This window comes from Podarcis muralis, chromosome 2 (genome assembly GCF_964188315.1).
Source record: "Podarcis muralis chromosome 2, rPodMur119.hap1.1, whole genome shotgun sequence".
Taxonomy (NCBI): domain Eukaryota; kingdom Metazoa; phylum Chordata; class Lepidosauria; order Squamata; family Lacertidae; genus Podarcis; species Podarcis muralis.
In genome coordinates this window covers 51,028,734-51,046,343 of record NC_135656.1, presented here as the reverse complement: position 1 = coordinate 51,046,343, position 17,610 = coordinate 51,028,734, and the positions used below count along the sequence as shown (strand labels likewise).

General features: G+C 43.9%; 1 protein-coding gene across 1 annotated transcript in view; it reads right to left on the bottom strand.

The window, feature by feature from the left end:
- The window catches only part of STK10 (serine/threonine kinase 10), a 64,848-nt gene that overhangs the window by 35,090 nt on the left and 12,148 nt on the right, over nucleotides 1-17,610 (bottom strand). The window contains exon 2 of the mRNA XM_028717701.2: nucleotides 3,925-4,089. Within this exon, the coding sequence (XP_028573534.2) occupies nucleotides 3,925-4,089 (165 nt within the window). The remainder of the gene's footprint in view (nucleotides 1-3,924; nucleotides 4,090-17,610) is intronic.

The following is a 17,610-nucleotide window of genomic DNA, read 5'->3' as shown; positions in this document are numbered from 1 at the left end:
AATTTCTTGTTCGCTTTTGGGAAAAGTTATAGGCTAGGCTGGGTGAGATGGTGTGCTGTTTATATAAATGCGTAATAATACAAAGCAATACAATTTGCAAATGAATAAAAGAAAAATGCATACTTTGCCAGTAAAACCTACATCTGATAAGGGATGGCCTTGTCTGCGCGATCTCTCTTCAAAACGGATGCCTGGTTAAAATCCAGATATGCTTGCATTTTAATCAACAAAGAGAGCTAAGTCATAATTTTCCAAAGGATACAAGCAAGCCTGTACCAAAACCCAACTCTCTAATTTAATCAACTTCCTTTAAAGCACTGTTCTGTATTAATAAAACAACAAGATAGGAGCTTTGCTGATTCATGAGCATCTACATGCTGATGCTTGAACTGCAGGCCTGATGCTTCATTTTGACCTTAAAAACATGTTTTTATTGAAGACGTGACAGCTTCCAAAGAACTGCTAAGTGCCTTCTTCCTCAGGACATGCCCACACTGGAGTTCCTTGCCTTTCCAACATTATTTCTGCAGGCCACAACCTGAAGTGTTGGGGGAGTTGAATCAGAAAGCACTGCACAGGGTGTTGTTCTACCCTGGGAGCTCCTGCTAACCACAATGGTGCTACAAGCCACAAACACATCACCCCAAATCTGCCATTTGGAGGATAAGAGACAATTTGCCAGCGTGTGTGTTTGTCACAGCAGAGGTGCAGCACTGCTTGCAAGGACAAGATAATTGAAAATAGCCTTATGCAGACATGTCTTTATAGAGGAGAGCTTAGCTCCAGGCAAATAAACTTCTGCAGGAGATAATGGCATGGTTCTGCTTCACACATTAGAACAGGGAGGGGAGTGTGTCACAGCTGCTGGCTCTGCTGCCAACCTGTGTGTGCTGACCTTGCATGAAGCCAATCCGTTCAATGAGGAGCTATGCCATGACCACGATTCCCAACTACACACCTGAGTAGGACTTGCCCTTATGTTCCACTGAACACACACAGATTGGGAGTGGGGCTCTTAGCCACACACAGGTGGGCAGCGGAGTCACCTGCCGCAATCCTGCAACCTTCCACATGTTGATCGAATGAGCCCCATCAGCATGATATATAAGCCAATCCTTGGCTTTGCAAGATCATGCTCATAGCCACTTTGCTCCTCTCTCGTAATTTTTACTGCTGCACCATTCTGAGCTAAGCTTTGGCTTGGGTTTGGCTTACCATGTCAGCTCAACTCTCAGTGAAGCATTCTTTTAACTTACCACAAGCTGTAACCATGGTTTGTTCTTGGCTCAGCTCAGCACAGCAGTCAAAAGGAACAGAGAGGAGTGAAAGTGGATATGAGCTGTTACCTGTAAACTGGAAGGTTCAGGCGGCTTTGCGAAGGCGTATTTTGTATTACCGTGTCTTGCAAACCAGCTCAGTGTGTGGAGGGGGAACAAGACGACAGGAATTCAGACACCAGCAGGGAATTGAATCTACCGTTGTGAGTGACAGAAACCTGGGCATGATTTGGTTAAGAGAAGCAAACTAAATCATGTACATATTTTAAAGAACATTGGATATTAGCTTTTTTCTAATGCTCTTGAAAAGAAAGCACACTTCACTTGATAAATACGGTACACATTTTACTCTCACCGTTACAAATCTGCAGGAAAGAGTGAAGGAAACTCTCTTCGGCCTGTAAACATGACCATAAAATCTGTGTGGTCTAGAATATGCACTAAAATGGTTCTTTCCTGATTTGAACCTCATTATAAACAGCACCCACACGCACAGACACATGGAAGAGAGACTGAAAAGCATTTTAGGGTTGTGCATGAAAAAGCCATCATGCAAGAGAAAAAGGTCTGAAGAATAAATATAAGAGCCAAAAACTGCAACAGCTTGCAAGTGGGAGTCAGATGCATTTTCTATTGCAAAACTGAGCAAAGCCCCGCAACTGCTAACGTCTTATTTGAAACGTGGAAGCCATTGTTCACAGCTGTTCCTGTATCAGGAGTGATAGGCCACTGCAATGAATAAAGCAGGAGCAGGCAAGATGCTACCTGTTCCACCCACAACATCCCCTTTGAGCCATTTTTTATGCAACTTACCAGTTCAGCATGCCAATCACTTTAAAAAAAAAAAGAAAGAAAAAAAAGACCTAGATCTTTTACGGCTTTCTAGAAAAGGCTGAATACAGCGATTGCATATCTTTAAGCAAGTGTGTCTCCTTCCAAGAAAATGTGATTAGAATCAACGTTCTAGGCAGCTGGGGAGAGAGGCTACCTTGTGAGTCATTCCCCTCCTTGTCCCTGTAGCCCACTCCAATCGCGTTGCTTAAATACTTCCTTCCAAAAAGCCCCAATGTGCAACCTCCTGCCCATACCCACCAACCATCTTTTCACTAATAAGTAGGTGAACTTAGGTAATTTCTTCCATTTACATATATTCTGATTGGACAAGGTCCATTTTCTTTATGCATCTCTTTTGATTTCCATACCGTAAAGCCAGAAATGTTTTGGAAAAGGTTCTCTCCAGGTCTTAGAGCCAATATTTTAAACAATCATCATTATGCTTTTAATACACACACCCTCTAAAGAAAAGCTCTGAATACTTTCTGCTGTCTTTGCAAGAGGAAATGCATAACACATTGTCCCTTCATACTGGCTCTAGAAAATGGTCATATACCTGAAGACAAACTCCTTCCCACCAAATTTTGAAAGCTTTCCCTCACATGAACTCACCTGGACCCTGCAATCGCCATCTAAGGCCTTTCTCCACTTGCCCCCTCCACAGGTCATCTGGAGGGTGGCAACATGAGAACGAGCCTTTTTAGTGGTGGCTCCTTACTTTGGGAATGTTCTCCTCAGGAAGGCTCACCTGATACCCTCTTTGTCTAGTTTTATGCACCAGGCAAACCCTTTCCTTCTTATCTTGGCTTTTGGCCCTTAGTTTGAGGGATTAAGAATGTGTGGCCTCTGCAGACCTGTGCTCCATCACAGGCAGTTGGAGCAACAGTGTAGCCACATTAATTCCTACTTTCTTAAACCCCCTGGTTTGACGCAGGGCACACAAGCACCTGATGGCTTCTCCTGGCGGGCAGATCCAGCTGCTCCCATCGCTTCAAGTCCCTCCTTGAGCGTGGAGGGGATTCCAAAGGCTTTTCAACTTCTTAGACCCACCCTGCCAGCTCTTTTCCCGCCACCTCCCTGTCTCTGACTGTCCAGTCACTTCCCCCTGACTCCCCTCTGCCTCCATCCCTGGCAGCCCCCTCATGAGCAGCACAGAGCCCCACAAATCACTGGCCCCTCCCCCTGGATCATCCTCCCCGTCACCTGCCTCTCCCAATCCCCCTGCTCGTCCCTGACATCATGTTGAGCCCAAGACCTGTTCTTACATTGAAGGCTTTCAAAAGAACATTCACCATAAGGAATACCAAAATCTGGCATGACGAACACTTATTTTATTCATTTCCAAGACAAAGCTTCATTTTAGTATGGAGATTTGCCTTTAATGCAGTGCAGCAGAGCAAAAAAAAGAGAGTATGCTGCATTTATTTCTTAATTTTTACAAGAAAGAAAGTAAGATATGTATTAGTCCAGCTAAATGAGTGGCCTCTGGAATAAAGATGGGAGTAAAGCGGGTCATTTAACAAAACCCAGTTACCTATCACAGGTTAAAGAATTGTGGTAGACAGAGAGGTCACAAACTAAAGGGTTGCATTCCACACACAACTGTTACTGCATTTATAAAGCAGATCTAAAACAGCAAGTAGTTCTAAGGTATCCAGTAAGTAGCTTTTGCAACAGGGCTTCTACACAAAGCTACTTGGAGCCAATCTATGTTCATTTGCAGCCAATGTCTTCTCCTCAAGCTCACAAGTTCCTAACATCGTTTAGAGGCTATTTTGACCTGAAAGAGAAGAGAGCAGTGTATTAATCTTACCCATAGTTTGCTGTCATGATAAAAGGCTCCTAGCAGCTTTACAATGTAAGGGTGGTCACAAGTTGCAAGGATCTCAATCTCCACCGTGTAGTCCTCCAGCTCATCTTCACTCTTGGTCTCAATGACTTTGGCAGCAGCTAAGGCACCTGTCTCTCTGTTTTTGGCCTGTATCATAAAAGTAAAGGAAACAGTGTAAGAAAGTATTGCCAACAGCAAAAAGATAGTGACCATGTTCACACCTGACACCAAACCATGGTTTTCAACCAAGTGCATGAGCAAATCAATGGGCATATACACGCAGACCTCTCCTCCCATGAGCCAGAAGGACTTTTGCTCTCTCTTAATCTCACATTCTTGTGTTGCTTGAGGCAGAGATCATGGTTTTGACCAGATATACTGATGGATAGCTCAGTCAGTAGAGCAGGAGACTTTTAATTGCAGGGTTGTGGGTTCAAGCCCCACATTGGGCAAAAGATTCCAGCATTGCAGGTGGTTGGACTATATGACCCTTGTGGTCCCTTCCAACTCTGCAATTCTAGGAACCTATGATTATGATTAAAGCCAAGATTAAAGCAAGCAAAACACAGCTCCGCAGAAGTCTTCCTCCTGGCCATGTGGAAAGAGAAGACGAGAACACATACAAACATGAATCTTTGCTCATTTTAACTCCAACTCATGCACACAGCACTAAACCATGGTTTAGTGTTACATGAGAACCAGGCTACTGGCACAGCAGTTGCACAACTGTGAACCCTGTGCAGGGTACTATTTCTTTACAGTTGGCAGTATAATTTGTGCTATTGGGTGTTAGGAGTTATGTGCCAAATAAAACGATGTACCAATAGTCTAATCAACATGTTAAAATGAAATAATGAATCTGGATGCTACCCAAGATAAGGAGAAGTATTAAAACAATAAATTTCTAAACCATCCCCTCTTAAACATGCACAACTTCAGACAAAATGCTGAAGGAAAGGCAACTAGGAATGGGGGCAGGTGAGCTCAAACCCAGCCCCCCAACAGGTAGGTCTTTAGTGCCTTACCCTCCTGAACTAATAGCACCCTGGTTTGACAGCAATGTAAGCAGATTAAACTCTGTGGGTCAAGGGTGCCCCTCTAGACTTCAGTTCTGGCCTGAATACAGTCGTCTGGCGCCATAAGCCAGTCAAGTTCCACCTAGTCCTTTAAAGCCTTAGCAGCTCTTCATCCACTGAGGAATGGCAATTGCATATGTCACAGCCCCAGGTGGTGGAGCTTCAGAAATCTGCTGGTGGAATTCTCTGAACTCCCAGCTCATCGTATGTTAGGTCAGCGGTCTTTGCCCACCTGCCAACTCTTCTTTACACAATGCAGAGGCAACCACAGGCAAGAGAATGACTATAAGCAGGGTTTGCCAGACCCAGGATATTTAGCACAAGATTTCCTAAGGAAAATAATGGCACATTCTCTCTCTCTCACCACCCTAGATCAACAGCTAAAATTAGTAGTAGCCTTATTAGGTAACCAATCTGTGTAAATGCAGGGCAGTACCATACACTCCAGATCACTATCTAGTACTCAGTACACAATAAATTCTCCAGATGGAGGGGCATATAAAACTTTGCCTGTCCATAGACAGGACCTTCCAGGCAGAATCTTGCACAAGGCACTCATCAGATGGCATGTGTGTGTGTTATGTTTCTACTAGAGGGAACACTGAGGCCAGTTTTTATCTACATTATTGCTTTCTCTTTTTAGGTCTCTGTTTAGAAAGCCTGTGGAGAGTTTACAAAGGGATTAGTTCCCAACATAAACACTCAAGGTGTGCTTGAGTCAGGCACATGCTATTGACAGTGGTAACACAGCTGCGATTCTGAGGTAAAAGCCAGCACGGTCTGGATGACGACATTTTGGAGACTGGTGCTGAGAGAGTGTCCCTTTGCTGGGTGTTGCATGCACATTATTTGCACAGTCCTGTTTCTTTCCAGGAGAAAGAGATATGGCCTATTCCCCTCTCCCTCTTCTTCCATCATTCTTATATGGCTCTTTACAGGAGTGTCATGAACACCCGGAAAAAAGCAGGATGAGAAGTACTTGTAAGTATGCCCGGTTTTCCCTTTTGGAACTTGAAACAGAAGGGTCACTGCTCAGCCACTGCAGGAAAAACTGCAGTCTGTTGCTGGAATTCTTTTCTGGGGTCCTTTCTTATTGGGCTTTATTAAAAATCAGAGGACCTCAAACTTTTACATCCCTGCCAGTGACTGACACTCAGTCATCCTAAAAACCCACACAGTCCAGAAGCATCTATATTTGAAGATGTGAGACCCATGTGATGAACCCCCAGAATTTGATGTAGACCAATCAGCGCCACCTATAGGATCTGTGACTTGGAACCCCTGTGGAGAAGTTCTGAAGAGGCCAATATTCTGCTTTTATTTCCAATACACTTTCCCAATTTAACCCTTTATTAACAGTCGTCACCACTGGCTAGTTCTTCTGCAATGGGAGTTCAGAAGCACAGGAAGGTGGAACTGAGCTCCAAGTGAATTCTTGACTGGCTACTTAGACCACTTGCGTCAAGAGACAGATTTTCCTTTGTCACTGCTACACATGATACTTTGTCTAATGAAAGAGCTCAGCTTTCACTGGTCTCAAATTCCCCCCCAAATGTGAGGCATTTCCCTGTCTCCTTCAGAATTATGCTGATCAGGAGACCCATTACAAAAAATGGATGCTTTCTCAGGCAATCTTCTCTGGAACTCTGCACAATCTCTGAAACCCAAGACTCTACTCAAGCACGCAAAAAGTAGCAAGCTAAGTGAAAACAATTTTGCCTTCCTTTCCCCTTCCTAGTCCCCCTCCCCTCCAAATAAGCTTTCTTCATATATGTTAACATTTGGTTTAATTGATTAAAAAGTTCTCTCTCTGGAAGTTCTTTCTGGAATCCTCATGTGCTAAGACCTAATCGTTCTTAAGCTAGCCCTTGTCTTTCCAAGGAGAGTCCACAAGGTTCAGTACAATTTGGAGCCCTCCGGTACAGTAAAATTAAATAACTTTTCTTCTTTATCCTCACGAGAATTGGGCTGGACAGAAGAACTTTACTCTATAGGACTTAGAAACCACACAAGCTACTTGACAGACTAGGGCAGGGGTAGAGAACCACAGGACCAGGGGCCAAATGTGGCCCTTTGTATTCTCCCATGGTCAGGCTCCCTCTCCTCAGGCCATACACTTCACCAGCCCTGCTTCAAACACCAAGTATTTTTGCCTGGCAGAATTGTGAACTCCTTGAACTCAGATACTTCTTGCTCGTCTGGATGGAGGCATAGATGACTGTGTGTAAAAACTGCCTTTTTGTATGAAGGTAACATTTTATGTTTGTTGCTCCGCCCACTTTTGCCTCTGGTCCCGCCCACCCCTGGGCCCTGGTCCTCGGAAGGTAGCCCAGAAGATAATATGGGCCTTGGACTGGTCTAGGGTTTGTCAGCAGACTCAGTCTGAGCAGTCAATCATATATTTTTTCTTGGAGGGGGGAGGACCCTTACGAAAAGGGAAACTGCCGGTAAGAGAAAGCCTCCCCACTCCCAGGTTCTTCATACCTGCAACAAAATGTTGTCGTGTGAAGTGCTCCTGTACAGGATTCCAGCTAGCCAGCCACACCACACCACTCCATTTCATTTTCCCTGCCTCCCAGTTTCCCACCCCATACATCCCCTGCAAACAAGCCCCTTAATTTCCCCTTCTACCCACCCAAAGATTTGTGTTTATCTGCCAAACATGGAATTCCCCTTCCTGCTGAGCCTGCTGATACTTCCCTCTGCTGTGTGGGTGGTGCTGTCTTGGATCCATAAGGATCTACACACTTGGAGAATGAGTTCGCTGCAAGAGCCATGGATAATAATGATGATGATGATGATGATGATGATCAGATAGTGGATGCAAACAGTTATGAGCCAGGGCGTTAGGCCGGCTTGTGAGGGTGGGGCATTTTGCCACAAACTGCTGAAGAGATATGCAGGCACCACCCACTCCTCTCAGGATTGCTGCTAGAATTCAAGAGCCGACTGTTATTAACAGAGGTTTCACTTGTGAGGAACTGCAAGCCCCTTGCAAGAGCCCTGCCTTTCCTTCCGTGGTTTACACAGCTTGTTTTTAGAGGAGAGCTACGAGAAGAAGCTTCCTTTTCAATTTAGCTTCTTGGAAGGCATCTGCAGCGTAGCAAATTCCTCCAGTTCTGGACTCACACTTGAGGTGTGTGGGAAAGGAAGCCCATGCTGTGCGATAGCTGCACTGGACAAAACAAAAAGAGACAGTTTGTGTCTCTTTCCTTATAAGAACATACTAAGAGCTTTGCTGGATCAGGCCTTTGGCCCATCTGGTCCAGCATCCTGCTCTCACAGTGTCCAACCAGGTGTCTGTGGGAAGCCTGCAAGCTGGACATGAGCGCAGGAGAACCCCTCCTCTTGCGGTTTCCAGCAACTGGTATTCAGAAGCATTCCTGCCTCTCTGACTGTGGAGACAGAGCAGAGCCATTGCAGCTATTAGCCATTGTTAGCTGCCTTCTCAGTGAATTTGTCTAACTCTCTTTTCAAGCCATCCAAGTCGGTGGTCATCTAATGGCACTGCTGCAGCTAAGCCTACACATACACACGGATTACGGATGAGGGAGAAATTTGGTTTGGTTTGGGTTTTGAATATGAATCTACTTCATTAACACTTCTGGAAACAATACGCAAACCAAAAGGCAGCTATCCTTCAAAATGCACACCTCTTTGAATTCTGCAGGGCAGTTCTGCACCTAAAAAAAGGTGTACAGAAATGTACCTATTAGGGGAGGTGTGCATGAAGAAGCCAACATTAATGAAAACACACATAAATGCATTACAGTTAAAAGCATTATTAAAAGCAGCATTTTGGCATCTGTGCAGAAGAGCATAAAGGTCTGGATTCCACATGGACTGGGAAGGGGGTGAGAAATAAACCCCAAGCACTATCAAAAAGAGGGGAACTCCCACCCCCTGCTGCAAAACAAACGAGGCAGAGGAGATGATGAAGCACCGCCTCCTACTAGAGGAACTTGCAAAATCACAGTTCACCGGAAGCCAGCCTGGAGCCAGAGGAACCTTTTGAGCCAGCAGCCAGAGCCAGCCTAGCTGTTTTCATTTCAGAGGAAGCGAAACAATGACTGGGGGGAACAAGCCTGTATTTAGAACACTCTGCTGCCTTGTAGGACAACAGTGATGCTGCTCTTATGACCACCCAGCGGAAGGCTGATATCATGAAACAAGAGAAAAGGGAGGATGGTGAATGGTGAATGGGGAGGTCAGTTGGATTTGCCCTCTGGTAGAATTGATCTCCTGGACGTGCCACATACGTGATCTTTGGTTGGGGTGGGGGGAATCTCTCTAGAACTTATTTTCTCATTTGGGACATCCATAGCTTGGATCCACACCTAGCATAAACAAACAAAAGCACCTGAGCCACTCGCATAACTAAGTTTAGAGTGGTCACATATTCAAGTCACCCACAGCATTCCAACCTGCAAAATTCTCCCAAGCAATTTTTTTTGGTCAATGCTAAACTTTTGTTGGTTCCAGTCCAGAGCCAGCAGCACAGTATCTTTATTTCTTAATGAAGGGAAGAGGGGAGATTTGAAGATAGCATTGCTGGAGGGAGATAGCTGCAATAAATATAAAAAGCAAGAGGCACACATAAAAGTGGTAGAGGTGAATGGTGAGAGAAGTTGGGTCATTTATCAATGACCTCTTGCACATTATCCAATAAAGCCACATTCCAAACAGGACTCACAAACCATGGGTGACAGAGTGGGAGGGAAAAGAAAATATGGTCAAGAGAGAGGGGCAGAACCCAAGGCCTTTGATGTAGAAAGGGTCGATACGGGCTCCTGTCCCAGGTGTTAACATGGAGACACACACACAATGTGCAATACCTGCGTATTCACTATTAAGTGAATCAGATTTGTTGTGGGGTTTTTTGTTTTGTTTCTAGTTTGAAATAATTCAGAGATGATTTAAATATAAAATATTGTAATGAAAAGCTTCTGCCCCTTAGTAGGGGCAGAAGACCAGGCAGAGTATCACCCTTGCAGCTCTTCACTGGTTCTGTACTGGCAGCCTAATACACAGCACACCTGACCTTAAAGCACAGCTAGGAAAGAGAAAGGGAAAAAACACAACTGGCGAAATCTTTGGATAGTCCTGTATCACTTCCCAAACGGATCAGTCCAGGAGTAATTTATTAGCAGGTGGGTAAAAAGCAGGTAATAAAGTACAGTGGTACCTCAGGTTACAGACACTTCAGGTTACAGACTCTGCTAACCCAGAAATAGTACTTCAGGTTAAGAACTTTGCTTCAGGATGAGAACAGAAATTGTGCTCCAGCGGCGCAGAGGCAGCAGGAGGCTCCATTAGCTAAAGTGGTGCTTCAGGTTAAGAACAGTTTCAGGTTAAGAACAGACCTCCAGAACGAATTAAGTACTTAACCTGAGGTACCACTGTAATTTATCAGCGGGTGGGTATGGAAATGAGTTGTGCCAGTACCATGGAAATGTCTATTGTTTTTTGGGTTTTGTGACACCATTAAATGTTTTACTAAATAGCGCCTTCTAGAACATTTTGTTGTGAAGTGGAGACACAAGTTGCCTGAAGAGCTTTAAATGGGCAGAGAAGAAAAAAGTGGCCATTGTGACTAAACCGGTTATCCAGTGGTATTTTGGACGACTTAAAACCTCTCTTACTAGTTTTAAAAAGGAGTTTTGCCTGACGGACACCAAAAAATGCCTCCATAGTTTTCCCCCACTGTTAAAAATAAAGGAGTGATTTCTACAGAAGCCCTTTCTTTGCTTCATGCTTATTGTGAACAACCAGCCAGGAAAAATGCTGACATTCAGATTGGAAGATTAAGCACCTTCCCTTTCTCCCTCCCCTTCAGACAGCAAAACTCCCTTCAAAGGATTTTTTTTAAAAAAAGAAATCAGCAATGTTCAAAGACCTAAAATCATACTGAGAACTCAGCAGGTGAGTGCCCGTGTGCCAGAAATATAAGCTGCCCAAAGCCAGCTGGATTATGAACCACAGCAGTTCCATTTTAAGAAAACAGTGCAAGCAGTCCAACATACGGTCAGCTTTCATATGAATGAATATTTAAATCTGAACTGATCTTCTAAAAACCAGTGTGTGTGCGCGCACTAGCTGCTGGCAGCACAAGACTGTAAAAGCAAGAGTGGCATCTCTTCCATGGTTGCAAGAGCTCCTACCACACTGAAGCAGCACTTACTGGGACAGTGAATGCTTGTTCCCTACTTATGTTGCTACAAGGTAATGTTGATAACTTTAGGTGATCCTGAGCACCTAAAGCAGAGTGTGCGTGTGTGTGCGCGTGTCTGCATGTGTTCTAAGTACCAGAGATGGAAAGCACACAGCCTTCTGTGTACAAGGATAAAAATAGAAGTAAATAAGCAAAATGTTCAGGATTAACAAGGCACTGCAGGGTGCACAAATAAGACTTACTTAGTGATTCCTCCCCACAAGTATGTAAATATTCTTTGTCCTGGTAGAGCCAGGGAGCACTCTGTATCAAAGGAGAAATAAAACATCACAGAATGGCACAGGCTCGTGGAACTGCATTGCCTCATAAAGATTGCATATCACAGGCTGTCGGAGAATCAGAGGTGGAAGGGATCTCAAGATGTCCAACCACCTGTCACTGCCAGTAGCGTAGGGTGGGTTGTCAGCACCCGGGGCAAGGCAAGTAATTTGCGCCCCCTAACCCGTGGATTTGCGCCCCCTAACCTGTGGATTTGCCCTAACCCCAGATGTTGCGCCTGGTGCGGCCGGCCCCCCCTGCACCCCCCACGCTACGCCACTGGTCACTGCAGAAAAGCCACTGCTATAGCATCCCTAGATGGATGGCTGATGGAACGATCGGAAGACTGCAATGTTGCATTCTTTCTTATGCTTCTGTTGATGCCAACAAAAATCACATTAGTTTTTAAGGCCACGGCCCCGCAGACTCACTCTTGTTCTAGGAACACTATCTTTAGTTCAGTTCGGAATTTGGTTGTTAGTTATGAGAGCCATCTGCAAGTATTTGCTGGGAGGAGACACCATAATCTGGTCCCAAGAGATCTTTATTGGTTGATAATTGGCTGCATTCTCCCTTTCAGAGATACTAGCACACTCTTACTCCTTGCTTAGGGATTATTGTGGAGTGGCAAGGAATGGCTCTGCATTATCTAGACAAATGCATGGTGCCTCCTTTCCTTTTATGGACATGATGCACAATGACACTGTGGCTCACAATTGGTTATTGATCCATACTGCAAACATTGTGCATGTAGTAACAGTGGCAATAGTAGCTTCACTTCTTAGAAGGGCTGCTCCTCATGGTTCTGTTTTGTTTTTAATCACCAAGTGTCTAAAATGACCATTTCCTTCTATTGCCATGAGTTTGGTTGTTCTAGGTCACATAGCATGTCTTGATTATAATAATAATAATAATAATAATAATAATAATAATAATAATAATAATAATAATATTTTTTTATTTATATCCCGCCCTCCCTAGCCGAAGCCAGGTTCAGGGCGGCTAACAATTAATGTGTGGCAATCAGAATGTTGCTTTTTTGAGCTTTATAAAGTGTTACTCTGTTGTTCACAAGGCAATGGCGGATGCTTGCTTATCAATGGTCAGATTTGTGAATTGTTTTATAGGTCACATTTACATGCTGCATTCCTTTGGGGGTGCAGCTGACTTTTTTAAAACCTGGAAATTCCCAGCCAAATTGATTGCTCTGAACATAACACTTGTCTTTCTGTAAATTACATTCCCATTTGGAAAAAAGGGTTCGGTCAAGTTCAGCAGTCAGCCACTGTGTTTCATTGAGAGTAAAGGAATGAAATGATGATCTCCTTCGGAGTTTGGGCCAACAGCAGCTGCTGCCTTTCAGATCATCTCATCTGATTAATTCAATGGAAGTCCACACATACTCCTGAAAATTTCAATTTACATTTTATGCAGGGGGAATGATTTCAGGGCAAGGGAGCTTTTCTTGGAGTACATTCAGACACCCTCTACAACAAGTGTGCATTTATCAGGTTAAAAGGATTATTGGGTGTAAAGGTGCATAGCATTAGATAACATAGTCATGACTACAGTGTTGCAGCCAAGCTGTTTTGCTTGTAGGGGACCACTTTTCAGAGTTTAAAGATTCAAAACCCTGAAGCACAGTTCTCTGTGGTACAAAGCAACGCATTCACCCAGCAGAATTGGGAAGACTAATGACCCCCCCCCCCAAAAAAAGAGCCAGAGTGAAAAATAATATTTAGAAATAATTCACTGAACTGCAAACAATGCATGTGAATCTAAACATCAAGTTCTGCTGATTAAGAGGATACCGTTTAGGGTTTAGTCCTGGAGAGAAATGGCAGCTATTCTCCTGCTATTCTCCTAGCACAAGAGAGGACACTGTGCTCATGAAATGATATTTTGGTGGTAGAGCATATGCGTCTGTTCAGTATACAAATAAGGAATAGAAACTGTCCATTTTTATTTTTATTTTTGCCGGGGGGGCAGGGTGTTCAGAAGATGAAGAAACTGCAATCCACCACTATGCCTCCGCCTCAAAATTGCCCAAGGTGAAAGCTTCTCTAGGTTCCAGTAAAGCAAGAAAGCATTTTGAAGAATGCAGAAGTACTGATACTAAATTGCACAAGGTTCCAGGTCAAAGATCAAAATAGATTCCCCCACTTTACACCTGCAATTCAGAATCGCCACAGAACATATTGTGGGGTCCAGAGGGTGGCAAATCCATTCAAAAGGTTTGTTTCTAAGATGGATTCCATGCCCCACGCCAAGCCAGAAATGCTCCAGTTCCAAGCAATGCTCCCACAGAGGCCTTGAAAGACCTTCTGTTAACACATACAAGCAAAACAAGACGTGCCAGAGAAGTAATTGTTAAATGGGAGTGCCTATAGAACCAGCGACTCTGCAATGAGGGAGGTTAGGGATCCTAACCAAAGCAAGCTGTCAATATGAAGCACCAAACCAAAGCAGTTTTCTTTGGAACGAACAAATCTTTGCACGCTACATGCCCCTGCTCACAATGCATCAAGTAATTGATCCTTCAGATTATCACAGAAGGACACCAAAATGGTTAATTGCTTTCTGATTACCTCAGTGTGACCCTACAGCCAGATCATAAGAGAGTTTGAAATTGGTGCCATGTTAGAGTATCCCAACAATGAACATGTTTACCTTGCAGTACATTACAGTACAGCAAGCAGTAACCAAGAAGCCTCAACATTCAGCTGAATATATAGAACATATAGAATATATATAAATATATATGAATATATATAAAAGGATGTCATATAGAGGAGGGAGAAAGGTTGTTTTCTGCTGCTCCAGAGAAGTGGACACGGAGCAATGGATCCAAACTACATGAAAGAAGATTCCACCTAAACATTAGGAAGAACTTCCTGACAGTAAGAGCTGTTCAACAGTGGAATTTGCTGCCAAGGAGTGTGGTGGAGTCTCCTTCTTTGGAGGTCTTTAAGCAGAGGCTTGACAACCATATGTCAGGAGTGCTCTGATGGTGTTTCCTGCTTGGCAGGGGGTTGGACTCGATGGCCCTTGTGGTCTATTCCAACTCTATGATTCTATGATTCTATAGAGGGAAACACTTAAATTAGGTGATAACTTAAGAGGTAACTATTTATTTAAAATGCATGACCCCATTTTTCACCACATTCTGGAATACAAGGGATGGCTATGCTCATATATACCACTGTATGTAAACAATCCAGGAGAGGTGACTGACTTTGCCAGTATATACATAAAGAGATAAAGAGATATAGGCACACATGCATACAAAACAAGATGAGTTCAAAGCAAGGGTGCACATTCTTAATAATAACTCATTATGGAGGTTTTAGAGAAGTGGTTTGGGAAAAGGTCATTAGATGAGAACAGGGAGTGGCATTTCCTCAGAGCATCCACGAAACAGAAGCTAAGCTGTGATCAGCATTGATTCAACAAGAATTTCATCTTCTTTTTTTTTGGAAGAATCAAGTGTCATCTCTCAAACTTTTACTCCTATGCCATGTTGATAAATTCATTGGAAGTAATGGGTTCCAGCACATTTTATCTGCGTAGTCCAAACAATGGAGTGAGATCTTTAAAAATGCTAGTAACAATTACAGCACCACATAATGAAGTCAACCGCTGACAGCTCTGAAATGAATCATACTTACACATGAGCCAAAGAATGTGCAAAGAATGTTCAGAGCCTGGAAAGGAGTTCAGAACTATAGGTAATAATTTACCTGCTGCCAAGAGGGGCAGTGAAGAACTTCAAAGGCATTCTAGTCAATCTGTACCTTTGAGGGGTGGGGGAACCCACAGCACAGCCCTTCTGTGCCTTTCACCTCAGAATGCAGGGGAGAATCCTATCACTGCATGCTCTGCAACGTCTGGGAGTCTTCACTGATTGGCTCCTCCGCAGCATTCTAAGGTCAAAGTCACAAAAGAGATGTAACAAACTCCCTTATTGCAAAAAAGAGGAAGCAATGCTTCCAAAATGCCAGTTGCTGGAGACCCCAGGAGGCAAAGAATGTTCTTGTGCTCAGATCCCACAAGCATCAAGTTGGCACCTGTGAGATCAGGATGCTGAACTAGATGGGTCATTGGTCTGATCCAGTATGCTCTTCTAATTGTGGATAAGGGTTGTAGTCTATCTCTCTCTCCAATGCGTTGTCTGAAGGGAGTTTTGTAGCATGAGGAACATTCAAGCTGCAATCCTACGTATATTAGCCTAGGCATACGCTCACAGGTAGTGAGGGAAGAGCCTAGCGACGCCTCAGCTTGGATGACATGCTAAGTCAAACCTTGGCTTATCTCAGAGTGACAAAGCAGTAGAAAGGAGCCGGGAAAAGCAAAGGGTTACAAGCACTGCTCAGGGAGCACACATGCTCTCGCTAAGCCATAGTTTGGGCTCACCGTGTTGGAGAAGTGGCACAAGGCTGTATGGTGACAGGTAGCGAGCATGCTTAGTTTGTTTTTAACGCAATCCATTCTAGAACAGAGGAAGGGAAAGAGGAATTGTGTACAAGAGTGAACCACCATGTAAACGCTTGGAGACCTGCGCTTCAACATGCATCCTTCAGCATGCAAAACATGTGCTCTACTACCGAGCTGTGTCCCACTCCTCTTAGGAGGAAACCTGGCCTGCAGCAGGGTATGTTGGGGTGTGGGAAGAATATTTGATCATAAAGAGGGCAATTTCCCATACTTGCTAGATGTTTCTTAGCAACTCATTGCAACTGACTTCTTCGGAACCACATTGCTGAGCAGAGGGTTGCAGGGCCAGCATGAGTCAGTATAAGGGAATGGGGTTTAGGCAGCCAATGCTACAGTGAGGTTATGTTTTTGTTTACTCTTTGTCAAACATGCCAGAAATGTGTCAGATTAAGTAGGTCCTTGTGGCAAGATTAGTTCTTCCACTTCTCTTCCTCCAATTATGAGAAATCTTCTCCACGACAGTTCTACTGTGAACTGGCAGTGCCCCCCTCCCAAAAGCAGGCCTTCTTCAATGGGTCCCAGGGTGGGAACCATGGCAGTGGAAAGCAATCCTATTTACAAACACAATTCCAAATAAAACTTGGACAACGGTTCAGGGCTTCAGACACACTGTTATATGGGAACTTTCAGCCAGAAACCCTGACCTCTTCCCAATTTCAGTAATCCACTGACCACAGAGGTAAAGTGATGGGTATGCTTGCTGGCTGAAAGTGCATTTGAGCAAATATTTAGTATTCAGCTGCATATAGGAAAGGATAATTATCTAGTGGTTGTATGAAAGCAGTCACAAGTTTACTGTCTTGAATAGAGTATAAGAATATACTATACTGTTGCTCTGTAATCATGTACCTTAAAAACCTGCTTTTATTTATGCTGAGTTAGGTAGGTTTTTGTCACTCGGGTGGGGAAGACAGTAAAAGAGGTCAGGAAGAATTGGAGAAGACAACAGAGTGGAGAGATGGATGCTGTTTGAATAAAAGTGGTAATGGGTACATTTTAAAAAACCATCAGGTAAAAATGACAGTACCAAATTTTCATTCCAACAGGTTTTTGCTGGCTATGCTTACCTTTACCTATTATTTCTGCCATTGTTATTGCATTGTGATTTTGTTGTAAGTTGCCCTGAGAAGTACAGGCTATCAATTGGTCTCAATTTATGGAATGTCTGGGAAAACCTACTGTGTGATGGAAGAACAAAGCTAATGACAGAAACTAAATGGAAAAAAGCAAGATAAGAGCTCTTTGAAGAAGGCATTGTAGCATAAAAACCAATACAAAAGAGAGAGGTTAAGAGGTTAAGAGTGTGGATTAACAGCGGTATTGAAAGCTGCAGATAACTCAATGAGTCTTCAGTTTTAAGCAGGCTGCTTTTAGGAAAACTTCTGGTCGGTGTGCTGGCAGGGGTTTGGATGGGACAGAGATGTCTCTTCACCCTGTCCTGCCCAGTTCTGCTGGAGGGAAGCTCCACCAGCAAAGGATGCCCTAATGTGCCTCCCCAGGAGGGGGTGGGCAGCAGCTATTGCTGATGGCATGCCCACAGGTAGTGGCAAGCAGAATCGGCTGAAATGGGGCGCTTTGAGACTGATCTGCCCCTGCTGGAAGTTGGAA